Here is a 15,953-nt window from a genome sequence, read left to right on the forward strand (position 1 = left end):
GGTGGTACAATAGTGAAGTGTAAGTGGGTTCTTAAAAAGAAGTGTGACTCGGACAATAATGTGCGGTATCGGGCAAGGCTTGTGGCTAAAGGGTGTACTCAAAAGTATGGTGTAGATTATGAAGAGACATTTTCTCCAGTAGTTAGACATACTACGTTAAGGCTTTTGTTTGCACTGTCAGTTCAGTTAAACTTAGATGTAATTCATCTTGATGTCAAGACAGCGTTTTTGAACGGAGACCTAGATGAGACTATATACATGCAGAAACCAGAAGGTTTTGCCTGTACTGATGACAAAAAGGTTCTTAAATTAAATAAAGCTATATATGGTCTCAAACAGGCATCCCGTGCTTGGCATAAAAAAGTGGACAGTTGTATGTTAGCCGATGGTTATAATAAATCTAAAATAGAACCATGTTTATATACTAAAATTGTTGGTAATTATAAAACCATGGTAACATTATATGTAGACGATTTTTTGATCTTTTCAAATGACCCACAAGAATTAAACCATCTAAAAGAAATGTTAAGTAGTAATTTTAAAATTAAAGACTTGGGTCGAGTCAAAGAATGTCTTGGTATGTCAGTTAAATTTGATACAAAAAATAATATTGTTACTCTAAGTCAAGAAAAATATATTGATCAGATATTAAAGAAGTTCAATATGTCAGAATGTAAGACAGCAAATACTCCGATGGAGGCAAATTTGAAGAGTAAGAAGGAAAATGTTATAACCTGTCAAAATCCCTACCAACAGCTTATAGGAAGCTTAATGTATCTAGCGGTCTTAACACGACCTGACATAGCTTATTCTGTGTCATATCTTAGTCAATTTAATAACTGTAATAATGAAGAACAGTGGATTTATGCAAAAAGAGTTCTAAGATATTTAAAGAAAACTAAAAATGTAGGATTAAGATATTGTAAAAATGAGAATATCAATATTCAGGGCTTTGTAGATTCAGATTGGTGTAGTGATATTAATGATAGAAAATCATACACAGGGTTTTGTTTTACAATGTCCGGATCGGTCATATCTTGGAGCTGTAGTAAACAAAAATGTATATCGCTTTCAAGTACCGAAGCTGAATATGTTAGTATTTCAGAGGCCTGTAAGGAGGCGGTATATTTAAGAAACTTACAATATGAAATCACAAAGAAAATGTATAAAATTACTTTGCATAATGACAATCAAAGTGCACACAAATTGTTAGTTAATCCTGTATTTCATAACAGAACCAAACACATTGATGTAAGATTTCATTATTGTAGAGACCTGATAACAAAAGATATTGTTATAGTTAAGTATTTATGCACAGTTGATATGCCAGCTGATTTACTTACAAAAAGTTTAAGCACTATTAAGCATTACAAATTTATGAATGCCTTGGGCATTGTAAGAGTGTAGCGGCAACCTTTATATTATTTTGCTGTTTATTTAGTTATTGTAAGATATATTTTGAGTGGGGGTGTTGTAAATGTCAAAATATGCACAACTCTATAACTCCTAGCGCCATCTGTGCTCAAGTTGTAAGTAACCGATCTTAGTTAATAAAGCTGTCACTTCATATCATTCGAACGAAACTCGTCGTTTTATTTTAGAATTAGGTACACAGAATAATACAGAGAACAAAAAAAACATAAAAAAAAAATTGTAATAAAAGTATGAAGTGGCAGTTCATGGCCTTCGCTAAATTAAAAAGTTACTTTGTTTTACTCCATGGAGTGAGGAAAATTGCACTTTCTTCACTCCCTGGAGTGAGGAAAGTGCGACTTTCCTCACTCCAGGGAGTGACGAAAGTAGGCTTGTTCGAGCTGCTGAGGTGAGAATACAATCTATCTTTTAGAACGGATGCTCCATTATGCACCTTTGACTACTGATTAGATAATAATAAAGACGATATATAAAACTCACTCATATCGGCCGTTGAACACGCAGCACACCCCGACGGAGGTGATGCGGGTCGCGAACAATCTGTGGCAGGGTTTCTCTTTACCGGCCCACGAGCATTTCAGCAGGACGTCCTCGCAACTTGGGGCTAGCTGAGGACAGAAAATCTGGTGAAAGCTACTTGTCTTGGCATTTTTGAGAAGAACGTGACATATGATGGCTCTGAATTTTTACTAGGTTTAACTCCCTCAGTGTTCATGACTTACTCTGCTGCGGAACTAAGACTAATAGTGACAATAATTAAATCAAAACTAATTATAATGAGCTAAGATCAATTACAGAACCGATGGCCGATGGGGCAGAAAGGTTCTTGAGTGGCGACCGCGAACCGGAAAACACAGCAGGAAAAGAGCCACAACAAGATGGTCCGACGATCTGGTTCAGGTCGCGGGGAGGCCAATTCCCAGCTGTGGACGTCTTTCGGCTGATATGATGATGATGTAGATCAATTTTAAACTAAGAGTGAGAAAATGTGCGAAAATAATTCATTGGAAAAAAATCGTGGCAACGTATTTTCCTCCATTGAAACTGTAGATAAACAAGCTGCGAAGCCCATTAAAAATTTAATAGTTTATAATATAAACTGCCCGAACACAGTATAACTTGTCCGCCATAAGACACACTGGCTCCAATACAAGGCAGGTAAGAGAAGAGACCGGTCGTTCATCATAGAAGTGAGGGTGCTCACAACTATATTGATAAGATTAAAAATAGAAAACAAGTCTGACCTCGTACATAAGTAACGTGACGTTCAGTACACCGCCAGGAGCAATCTTAGAGAGATAGTGCGCGAACTGAAGGTCCACCACGGGCAGTGCCAGCGTCAGCAGGGCGCCAGAATCCAGCAGGTTCTCACGAATAGCCGCAAGTGAGTAGGTGCTGTTCCGGTCCTTACTGATTCTGAAATACAATCTAAGCTCGAGCATAAGCTTCATAAAGTTCAGTTTTTTTTAGGATTGGTGTGAGAGATAATGTTCGAACTGGAGGTCTATCTTGGGTAACGCCAGGGTCAGAAGGGCGCCAGAAATTACCAACTTCCGACGGATGGTGGCAGAGGACCGTTCTGTTCCACTAATGGCTATGAACGAAAGATTAAAGTCATTCATATTTTGGTTCTGAATTTGGTTCCTCTCCTATCGAAGGTTAACACCATTCCTCGCAACGTGACATACCGCTAGGATCGCCAATTCACACAATAATTGGCTATCCTACTTAGACGTATATCACGTTGCGAGGAATGCGTCCATCGGCTGTTTCGAGTCTACAACGCCGACGGCGCTGCTGTATGTGTCCCGTTCCCGTTTCATTAGTAAGGTAGTGGACCTTACGAAGGTCAAGGAAATCAAGTCCAGATTCATCCTGAGGGTTGCGAAGTTGGAGCTTCGACACAATGTGATTTTTTTAATTGTTTTGTGGTGAGCGTTTCGACAGAACGTTTAGCGACCGTGAAGGGAAGGAGGAGTTTAGGACGAACGGTGTCAAATTCTGTCGCTTCCGCGGCTGCCTATTTACTGCAGCCATAATTGTGTGTTTTTTTGTTGTAAGATTTATTTTATAATTGACACTCCTTTTTAGATTCTTACATGTCAGCTGAAAATTTGTTCAACTTCCTTTGGCTGATGACGTTAAAGCTGCACAACGCTACAGCTGGGAAGGCCAGGTCTTCGATGGAGTGCTGGGCATTCTGCAGGCTGATGACGAGGGGGGGCTCCGAGACCAGCCGCACCAGGTTCATGGAGAGCGTCAGGAGGCCGGCTACTAGGGAGATGGTTACTAGCAGCATCCAGCGGTATCTGGATCAATAAAACATTTAGTAGATGTATTGAAGGTTTGGGTCAGTGTCACGCGAATTTTCCTCGTCCGGCGTGGGGAAACCCGTGAAAAATCACAGAATAACTACGGCCCTCTTCAAACAATTGTAAACAAATAAACATTTTTTCATTTTCATTTTTACAATCCCGGCGGAATTGAAGCCTTATTAGTGGCTGGCGGATGAGAAAGTTTGGAGACTTGTTAGATTATAGAAGACATAGGCCTCTCCATGCACAGGCCATGCGCTTGGCGAGGAACAGAACCCTATGGAGGAACCTGGTCTTCAGCAGAAGGGCATGATGTCACGATCCTCAGTATTTAATTGAGGAACCGACTGAAGAAGAAGAAGAAGGCCTCTCCAAAGATCTTCGCAACGACCGTTCGTATGCTGCACTCTTTTAACGGTTTGCTGCCGACTTGACCAGAGCATATCGACTCATTCGGTGCTACAGGCTTCTCTTGAGTAGCATTGAATTTATGATTTGTTAACTAATCAACAAAATGATTATGCTTACTATCTAAAACCAATGCCAGTAATGCTTGTACCTCTCACATTGCGGTGTTTCTTCATTAACGATCCTTCTTACTCCTTCTACGGAGCAGTTACTCCAGAAATCCGCCATGGCGTCTCTGAAGCTGCCCCTCACGCGGGCCTCCAGCCCCCATCGTGTACCGAACCTCAATGGACGAGATAGATGCAGTTTACGACGTTGAACCTTCTTGGACCAGACGGATGGGTCTACTGTACGCATTGTCAACTATTTCTCTGCACGTACAGTGAGCTGCGAAATTGCATGGAGAAATTATGAAAATAATTCATTGATAAAGTCGCCATGCACTTTCACGGCTGATAATGGTACGTACAACGTACATATGATACGATACGATACATACGATACGATGTCGTTGCAGTTAGCTGCTTGCAAGATTTTTATTTTGATAATAATATTCTTTATACAAGAATGATTACATATACCAAAGATAGATATAACTCCGTAATAGATGGATACAGTCTAAGGAAAAAACGTGCCTCGAAAATTAAGAAAATTTGATTCTCGTTCAGAGGGCGCTACTAGCTTTGGCCTACTGTCGTATAGATGGCGTTGACGGTTTCGTTTGTTATTTGACAATTTTAACGCATATCAGTGAAAGAACATGGGTCAAAATCATAAAAATAATTAATGCAAATAAAAAAAATTATTTATCTATATTTAAATACATTCTGTCGTATTTTTATAAATCTTCATTTTTAGTTTTAAAGTGTGTCGACAGATGGCAGTGAATTTACTGGGGTTACAAAATTAACTATGACAGTACCGCTCTAGTATAAGTTACTCTATGCATATACATACCAAAAAAATTGTATAATGACAAAAATAGGTAGGTAGTAGGTATCAATAACAGGGGGTCTTATCGTTTTGATACATGCATTAAATAAAATACTTTAAATAGATTAATCGCTTAACTATCATTCTACTAGAAAACCACCTCGTAATTACCTCACTATATATTATCTTATAACTTTACACTTATAATATTTAATTCGTAGCAAAATCGCACAAATCGGGATCCGGGCATTGCTATTGCAAAAACGTAGGCGTTGAAGAAAACTAATCAAATCTTTGTTTTGTTTTTTTTTTATTTTATAAACTGATCGGCGATTGGCCCTAGTCACACCTGATGGAAAGTGAAGACAGGGCCTAAGATGGAGCTCACCGGTTCAGTAACAGCCTATTCACTCTTGGTTATTTTAGTTAACATTGAAATAGCATTTTAGTATCTTGGATAAAACTCATTAACATGATTGAATCATTAGAGATTTTTCTATTATTTATACAAAATGTTACGAGTAAAATTGCACATAAAGGTTCACTAAGTAAATGAGCTTAGTAGGTACTGTTTGTTTAATTTTGATTTGACATTGCACTTTGCTAAGTTTCGTGTGTCATGCACTGTCATTAACATGCACACTTAAAAATCCGACACTGACATGCTAATCAAGGGTATTTAGAATATTTAATTATTCTAATTAAGCGTGAAGTCACGAAACAACACAGGTATAGAGAAAAATTAAAGTACCTAAATCGATTTTAACAATTTTCCGCATACTTGCATAAGGGACGCTATTAATCCTTTGTCACTAATCAATCCACATCACTCATGATTCAATTAAACCAAAGATAGATATAACTCCGTAATAGATGGATACAGTCTAAGGAAAAAACGTGCCTCGAAAATCAAGAAAATTTGATTCTCGTTCAGAGGGCGCTACTAGCTTTGGCCTACTGTCGTATAGATGGCGTTGACGGTTTCGTTTGTTATTTAACAATTTTAACGCATATCAGTGAAAGAACATGGGTCAAAATCATAAAAATAATTAATGCAAATAAAAAATTTTTTTTATCCATATTTAAATACATTTTATCGTATTTTTATAAATCTTCATTTTTAGTTTTAAAGTGTGTCGACAGATGGCAGTGAATTTACTGGGGTTACAAAATTTACTATGACAGTACCGCTCTAGTGTACCGGTATTTTGTTCTGATTTCTGACATATTTTAAATACCTAGTTATCCCTAACTTCAATCAGTGAATTAAGTATATTACTTCATCGTTTCTGTCATGTGTTAAGTTACAGAGCTTCAATAAAGACATAAATGTAAAACTTGACAATAATATAATCTAAAACAGCTGCCACGTAAAAATTCAAGCACTATGCCATTTAAGCGTTCGCGCCATCTATGAAGCGTGGCGAAAATTTAGGGGTTGCAAACTTGAATGAGGATAATTTTGTAATACTGTGAATGAGGGCTGCCGCGTTTAATTTCGCCGCTAGGGGCGCTAGTGTATCAAAATGTCAAATGCATAGAAGTTTTGGGGGTTTCAAGTTTGTTTATCGGGAATTTTCACTCCTTATTCATAGGTGTGGTAAGTATTTGTTCATCAATCATGGTAAACAATAGATATAGTTCAATAAATGTTAGTGGTTAAAAAAAGTGCGAACTAAAATATATGCAAAACTAAAAAGGTTGAAAAAATGGCACATTTAGACGTTAAAATACCTTTGTGTATAGAACGTATTGATTTTATAAAAATAAGCATAGAAGAATTTTGAGATCTGTTTTTCTGGACCTACATCTACAGTAGCGCCAACTGGTGAGCACAAAAACGCTAGGCCTCAGTGACACCGCCATCTATACCAAGTTGCCCGCAAATGTTACCTAGTAAAGATAACTAGCTACCTAGCGACCGACACGACGATAGAACTACATTTGAACCAACAACTAAATGTGCAACTAGCTAGAACAACAATAGTCCATTAGATGACGCTGTTGATATACAGGGTGTGGCCTCGTGGTCTGTAATACGAGCAAAAAATTTAACTGTAGGCTGTACAAAATATCCTCTTTGGCTGTACTCATACCATAGAGTAACTTATACTAGAGCGGTACTGTCATAGTAAATTTTGTAACCCCAGTAATTTCACTGCCATCTGTCAACACATTTTTAAAACTAAAAATGAAGATTTATAAAAATACGATAAAATGTATTTAAATATGGATAAATGATTTTTTTTATTTGCATTAATTATTTTTATGATTTTGACCCATGTTCTTTCACTGATATGCGTTAAAATTGTTAAATAACAAACGAAACCGTCAACGCCATCTATACGACAGTTGGCCAAAGCTAGTAGCGCCCTCTGAACGAGAATCAAATTTTCTTGATTTTCGAGGCACGTTTTTTCCTTAGACTGTATCCATCTATTACGGAGTTATATCTATCTTTGCTCATACTGACCAACATTTATTCAGCAACTTTTAAAAATAACTTGTTTTGATTTTTTATACACTTTAAAGTTTATTCTAAGACGCAACGAATTGCGAATTTTGGCAGTGGTCAATCACAATGGATAATGGCGTACATTGAAGATAATATTATTTTGTATTAAAAATAGGAGCTCTAACGACTTGATATTTTTTGAGTCATTGAACAAAAGTTGACAACCGTGTGAGGAGTACAATCTATGAAATAAACCCCGTCATAAACTCAATAAACTCGTCACCCGTTGACCACGAACGCTGTAAAGGGTTCGAAACGTCGGGATGTATTATAAATTCAATATACGCGATATAATCCGTTTTCATAGTTTTATTTCATGAGTAACTATCGCGGTAACCGAAGACAATATTGAGTACAATCATAGAGTAACTTATACTAGAGCGGTACTGTCATAGTAAATTTTGTAACCCCAGTAAATTCACTGCCATCTGTCGACACACTTTAAAACTAAAAATGAAGATTTATGAAAATACGATAGAATGTATTTAAATATAGATAAATGATTTTTTTTATTTGCATTAATTATTTTTTATGATTTTGACCCATGTTCTTTCACTGATATGCGTTAAAATTGTTAAATAACAAACGAAACCGTCAACGCCATCTATACGACTGTAGGCCAAAACTAGTAGCGCCCTCTGAACGAGAATCAAATTTTCTTGATTTTCGAGGCACGTTTTTTCCTTAGACTGTATCCATCTATTACGGAGTTATATCTATCTTTGGTACAATCTATGTTTTATGGTTGATCAAACTATAAGTTTGGTTGGACGTTTTGGAAACTCAAAATCCCATACAAAATGACACTTAACGCAAACCCGTACGTCATGTCACGCTATCAAGGGCAGAGTTGGGCGTTATCTGGATAATTTATTATCTAGATAATTATTTCAAATAAAATAATTGCAAATAAATTTATTCGAAGATAAATACAATCACAAATAGTGCGTTGACAACTTTTTTATTTAGATAAATTATCTAGATGAAGATAACTGGCCTCGTTTGTTATTGAAGTAAGCTTATAATAATAAATTTATAGAATGTCACGTCGGGTCAAACCGTCACACTGACACTGTACTATTGACATTCATCTTTTATTTAAAATCCCAACTAATTTATCTAGATAAAAATGAAACTGATCTAGATAAACTCAAAATAACAAATAAATGATGATTTAGTTATCTTCCCGGTTATTTGTAAATAAATAATTTTTGCCCAACTCTGCACTGTACGGCTACCATGAGTTCCGTAAATGACAGTCGAAAGTGAGAAAGTTAAGGAAAATGTATGGAGTAATTGTACAGTGCCTCTACCGGTCACGTAAAAAACTAAAAAAGTCAACTGGCACCATGAGTCACAAACGTTTTAACGTGAGTTTTCGATACATGCCTAACTTCACACCCAAAACGTTCTCTTTCTAACTATATAACGAAAAGTGAGACAGAATTATTCTAGGTAAATACTTTACGCCGTTTACGCGAATAAACGTGACAGATGTCATCGAAAAATACGTGCGTTTTCGATGTGACATTTTCTGTCAACTTGGAAACAACAATATTTGAACGAAATATTTTTATTCGGATGTTTATTACCGTTTTATCATGTTACAAATGCATTTCCGTTATTAAATTATCATTTAAATGCTTAGTTAATCATTGTAGTTTTATCACGACACCTAAAACACACGAAAAAACAGAAGTATTTGAACGTACGCTAAGAGTGTCAAACAGTCAAACAAGAGGCAAGTGCCCGTTTAGAAAATAATAGTAAAATAAATAACTTCACTGTGTAAAGTTCGGTCGAATTAAACGCCTTATAGTAAACCTTTTGTTCCTCCAAGAAAACAACCCCACAAATATAATGATGGAGTGTTATTGTAAGGCCTAATCCTATCAGACAACCTGCCATGTCTGTCCATCGATGTCTTTATGATGTCTCGATACCTTTACAAATTGCAAGGTAAATATACCATATGATTAGTGACTAATGTATAAAGTATGAATGTGTATAATGCTTAACGTAGGTAGCAGTAAACTTACTAAATAACCTATAAACTTATTCTTTTTCAGGAGTATAACAACAATGATAGTAGCTGATGAAACTTGGAAACTTAGTAACAGCTATGGAACTGTATGATCACAGCCACATCATCTGATGTGGCCGAATGTGCAGTATTCTGGATGTGTCTTGGCCAGTAAACATCATTACACATTCAGAAATTATAAAAACAGGAAGATATCTGAAGAATATAGTGTTATACAGTGCTTTTTAAAAACTAAATAAGAACTAAAAATATGTTGGTAGTGAAAGTTAGATGTATAGTTGATAAATCACCTAAACCTGAGTAATCTTTAGGTACTTTAACCGCTTCGAACTACATATCAATGCAATTTGTAAATAAAATAGGCCACAGGCAACTCTGGAAATTCTAAAAATGTTATATAGTCATAGAGGTAGATTATGCTAGACTAACTATGCTAGGTTAACTTTGTGAACACTCGCTAGAAAAATGATATACCTTCTGGAACGCAACAATATTTCCAAGGTTGTAATTTGTAATAAATAATAATAAAATGAAGTGGTATTTTTTGTTTAATAGGTTTGTAGCATATTTGGTAAGTATGTACAACTAACAGTAATAACTACATCTCATACTAACTTCATATATAAGTATATAAATAAGACTATATGAGATTTGATAATTTAGATTATCATAGTAATACCATTTTTGTTTGCTTTTGCGTGGATCTAATCTGCTTGTCATTAGACCCAGTTCACACATACAGTTTCTGATACAGAAAATCATGTGTAATCAAAACAACACTATTCGAGCTCCCACATAGTTATTTGTTACGAATGTGACGATATGCATTATGTATTCAAACGCGTCTCGGCAGAGCCATGACGATTGACACTCGAAAGCCATCTGACAGCAGCGCCGGCGCTTTTATAACGCTTGTGAGAACAGATACACGGAGTTCCGTATGCTCAATTCAATTTACGGCCAACGCTCAACGCCGAAATTGAACAGTGCTCGATAAAAACCGGCCAAGTGCGAGTCGGACTCGCGCACCGAGGGTTCCTTACATTACACAATTTAAACAATGTATTTTTTATGTGAAACGTGAGTGAAAGGTAAATTGCGGATTAAATTTGTGACGTATTAAAAAAAAACTACTTACTAGATCTCGTTCAAACCAATTTTTGGTCGAAGTTTGCATGGTAATGTACATCATATATTTTTTTTAGTTTTATCATTCTCTTATTATAGAAGTTACAGGGGGGGGGGACACACATTTTACCACTTTGGAAGTGTCTCTCGCGCAAACTATTCAGTTTAGAAAGATATGATATTAGAAACCTCAATATTATTTTTTTAAACCCTATCCAGAGATACCCCACACGTATGGGTTTGATGAAAAAAAAAATTGAGTTTCAGTTCTAAGTAACCTCTAAAAAAATTTTTTTTTTCTATTTTTGTGTGAAAATCTTAATGCAGTTCACAACATACATTTACTTACCAAGTTTTAACATTATAGTTTTTATAGTTTCGGAAAAAAGTGGCTGTGACATACTGACGGACAGACAGACAGCAGACGTTTCCGTTTTTTGCCATTTGGCTACGGAACCCTAAAAAGCGCCGCGCTTAAAAACCGCCTTCGTGTGAATACATCCATGGTTATCCATTTGTCATTTAAACGCTTTTTTAACGCGCGTTGAAAAAAACTCTCGTGCTTATGGGGCCTTATTTACCGACTATAGTTAGTTAAACCAAATTGGCAGTAAATAAGAACAAAAAAACTATACTCATCCTTTTCTTTTGGGTGCTAGTACCAGTGAAAGACAGATAGTATGATTCTCTGTGTGTTTGAAATTAGCATGAATCTAGATTCATGTTTGACAAACTATAGCAATTTTATTTGGTATGAAGTTAGCTGCATAGTTCGTACGAGCGCGTGTTTAATTACCAACTTCAAGCACAGAATAACTGATAGTACTACCGTACAGAAAATTCACTCCTTCACAAAAGCCAGAATTAGGTATGAAATTATACCTACACTCGCCGCCTGCAAGCAAAATTGAAACTTATAACTGCCCACGAACCGTGAATCTTCTTTGCGCGCCGCAGTTTTATGACCGAGCTGCAAGTGTCGGCACGGGGTTGTCACTTGACAAGTTTTTGTACCTATACCTACTGATTTATTATTTTTAAGATAAATATGTAAGAATTACAAACGTTGATTCTGTAAACATAAAATTTTTAGCCGGAGATAGTATGTCTGATTCTCACGGAAGTAGGTATGCCACAGATGTATGTATGTATGTATGTAAAAACTTTATTGTACATAAGACAGATATAATCTCTCTGGACGACGCACCTTTTTACATGTTTACTTTTTATACTTTTTCTATATTTTTGAATTGTATTGTTTTTTGTAGTTTTATGTTCCTTTTTATATTCTGATTTTGTTTAGTATTCTCCTAGATTTCACAGAATAAACATCTATACTGTCATGAACTAGTGCGCCTATAATTTACAATCACAATAAAAGAACAAAAATATATACAATGTACAAAGGCGGACTTATCCCTATAAGGGTTCCCTAGAAGTACTTATTCCTTTGAAAATATGTCGGTCAATATAGTCCGGAATTTAAAAAGAATGTTTTTTCTGCTTCCTTGTTCTTCCGTTTATTCAGACATCCGTAAACAGAACATTTTTTTTTAATGATGAATAGGCAGGCGTTTGACCACGATCCCACCTGATGGTAAGTGATGATGTGGTCTACGGTGGAGCACGCTTACCTATGAGATACCTTGAACTCTTGCCTTGAAGAGCTCCAAATTATCTTTTATACAGATTAGATCGCGATTTAGGTTTCGAAGCCATTGCGTATTTACAATTTTGCGCGAGCGCCACGTGACACGACTATCGTGCGAGCCGATCGGCAGCCCACTGCCATACACCCTCTCGGGCGGTGCGCCGGCCAAATATACCTAAACTGCGCAGTGACACCCCCCTGCTTCAAGTATATTATTATTTAGTCGATGTGGCCTTGTTCAGTTACGCGTTTGTACTTACAATTTGTCCTCTAATTTGTTTGTAAAACTTATGAAAGTGGCTACATTAACTATGGATGAAGTCGTTTCTTGTGAAGGGAAGGGATGTGTCCACGTATTACTCAACGAAGGCAAGGTAAAATCGTTAAACTTTGTAGAAAAACGGGATATCATTTCCGCGCCAAAATCAACACACGACTTTTTTTGTATTCTCAGATAAGTCAGTCGCATAAGAGAAAATTCTGTACGGCCGTTTACAAAACACAAGGGATTGTTGTTTTACTTCAATTAAGGCGTAAATAATTAGTGTGACAGAGAAAAATGCCTGCAACTTGCAAACTTCGGTGTTCGCGGTAGGCCCTGATATGCTTGTAAAATTCTATCTAGTAGTAGTATGAGTATGCCCTGTGCGCTATGATTAGCTCGCCTCGATACGCTAGGAAATTCATTTGAGTACAAAGAGTGAAGATTGGACTGCAGTTATTACGAAAACATAATCTTTCGGCTTGCCTTACTCCAAAACTCTAGGCACGCCACTGATGATTTAGCCCAGAATTTTGAATTCAGAGAATTATAAACATTATATGATAGCTTAAATAATATTATTAATATTAAATTAACAATAAACACATACATATATACAAGAAAGTAAATTACGTTGACCGCGTAGACGTGAGCAAATATGTCAATGTCAAAACTGGTAGTTTGCTAAGGATTTCGATAGGTAATGTACCGTTTACTCATACGTTTGATATTTAGTTCTTTAAGTGACACCTAGAGGCGCTGTAAAATACTCCGATATAATTCTTGCTCTGTTTTTTAGTATACTTAGAAAGGGACAGCATCGTTTGCAGTGGAGTGAAGTTGGGCACATAATACGTAAACCGACGTAAATATGTGACGTACGGCGCGTTTATTCACTTAAAGTAAGTGAAATTTACTCTGGCAACTGATGGTAGAGGTACTGGTACCTACAGAATTCTGCATCATAGAGTAACTTATACTAGAGCGGTACTGTCATAGTAAATTTTGTAACCCCAGTAAATTCACTGCCATCTGTCAACACATTTTAAAACTAAAAATGAAGATTTATTAAAGTACGATAAAATGTATTTAAATATGGATAAATGATTTTTTTTATTTGCATTAATTATTTTTATGATTTTGACCCATGTTCTTTCACTGATATGCGTTAAAATTGTTAAATAACAAACGAAACCGTCAACGCCATCTATACGACAGTAGGCCAAAGCTAGTAGCGCCCTCTGAACGGGAATCAAATTTTCTTGATTTTCGAGGCACGTTTTTTCCTTAGACTGTATCCATCTATTACGGTTATATCTATCTTTGTCTGCATCAAAATTCAAACTGCTGTCAGTTTAATTCTGAATATAAGTTTAGGTATCTATTACTTGTTCCTAAGTTATCCTTTATCTGCTTAAACTAACCGAAACTCTAGTCTAAGACGGGAGGTCAATTCAAACTTATTATGTGACATCAAAATGATATCTATATAAAATGATGTTAGTCGCGCCTGCATTTTGCTCTTGTCCGTATATGTAGCTAGCCATACACGCACGGATTTGCCCGTCGGATCTGTCTGAAAGATTTGTCCGCCGGATGCCCGTTTGCTGCCCATCTGTGTCTATTTCTCGCCACACATTGACGGATGTGTCCGCCAGACACATCTTTCAGGCAGATCCGACGGGCAAATCCGTGCGTGTATGGCTAGCTCGGCGCGAGGGGGGCACACGGGCGACTGACATCTTTTACTTAGATATCATTTTGATGTCACAATTTTAGTTTGAAATTTGAATTGGCCTCCGGGTATCCTCAATTTTGAGTTATTGCACGGTCAAGACGGACTCAGGTGTGCGCTACTAGTACTGTGGCGACACGGTTGACTTTTGTTAGGACACGAAATTAATACACACTTGTAAATTTAATAAACGGGATTAACGGGATTAGGGGATATAATTTACACCATCATCATCTTCCTCGCGTTGTTCCGGCATTTTTGCCACGGCTCGTGGGAGAAATCTGTTCTTAGGAACCATAGCGTCGATTTTAGATGTAATAATAATGACATTCAAACTTTTTCTTAACTGTCATACATAACCGGGAATCGAACCTGGTCAATAATCTTTATGTAATCGCGTGTATTTGTTTGTATAATTGATCCTGAAAGTATAAGGACCAAATTTTGCTATGAAATATGTAAACATTAGACTGAAATGCCCACAATTTAAATAATTTGCATGTTGCTATCTCTCATACTTTCTGAATTCTCCCTACTGACCCATTTGGATTGATCACCCTGTATAACCATCGCATGGCCAGCGCTGGGCCATCGTGTAGAGTGGCCATTAAATGTCGTTTCACCATTGCAGATTTGTGTGAATCGCCTCTCGCCTTTGTGCAAGTTGCAAGTTACGAAAATGCAATGAGAATGTCCTGTTATTTCCAAACCTGTGGTCACATTATCAATTATCAAGAGAGCGTATAACTTCATGCAAGCTTCAGGTTTCAATGGCTGCATTTTGGATACGGGTTAGCAATATTACTATTATCGTCTACCCGGTCAATTCGAACAACGTGATAATTACTAGATACGAGAACAAATACGAGATCTAATAAATACTTTATAGTTTAGTTCTCAACTAGTTATCTTTAGCAGTTCGATTCGAGAAACCAATTGTCATTTCACGCTACAATTATTGTGACGTTTTGGGATATCCATTAGATATCCATTGGATGTCTAAGTAATAATATCTTAAGCAAATCTTAAAGAGATCGTTTAAGAGGACATTCGGAATCGCGGAAATGTAAAATTTGACATGACTTTCTTAAATATCTCGTTATCGTTTCTGTTTCATATCTAGTGGATATCTAACTGATATCTAGATCATTGTTCGAATTGGCCCGAATGTTCGTTCCAGTTCGGTCATGATTCAGGGGTCAGATGAAGATCAAAATGCTGTAAGCGAGCGGCAACTTTACACGCATTGAAAGTCAATGGACGGGGGCCTTTTGAAGCTATAAAATGGGCGAAATCTGGCGGTTGTAAAAATACGCTGAGCGCGCGTAATGCGATTTATCGCTCGCACTCAGCGACAAAGCGCCGCTTTTATTGTAGACGGCAGCCGTTTGTAGGGTTCCGTACCAAAAAAGTAACCCTTAAGGATGACACGTTAGATCAGGCCGTGTCCGGGCCGGAGCTTCCGGCGCTTACTTTTCTATGACATGACAGGTGATCACGTGCTTAGAGGATATAAACGAACGGAGTA

At 36.9% G+C, this 15,953-nt stretch overlaps 1 protein-coding gene across 1 annotated transcript; it reads right to left on the reverse strand.

Moving 5' to 3' along the window:
- Positions 1-1,910: 1,910 nt before the first annotated feature.
- LOC134748479 (pickpocket protein 28-like) lies at positions 1,911-4,524 on the reverse strand. The gene is made up of 4 exons (XM_063683281.1): positions 4,309-4,524; positions 3,534-3,743; positions 2,679-2,850; positions 1,911-2,042 (listed from the first exon to the last, which is right to left on the reverse strand). The coding sequence occupies exons 1-4, from the start codon at positions 4,512-4,514 to the stop codon at positions 1,911-1,913; spliced, it is 720 nt and encodes a 239-aa protein (XP_063539351.1). The 5' UTR covers positions 4,515-4,524.
- Between the last annotated feature and the right edge of the window lie 11,429 nt (positions 4,525-15,953).

Source organism: Cydia strobilella, chromosome 16 (genome assembly GCF_947568885.1).
Source record: "Cydia strobilella chromosome 16, ilCydStro3.1, whole genome shotgun sequence".
Taxonomy (NCBI): domain Eukaryota; kingdom Metazoa; phylum Arthropoda; class Insecta; order Lepidoptera; family Tortricidae; genus Cydia; species Cydia strobilella.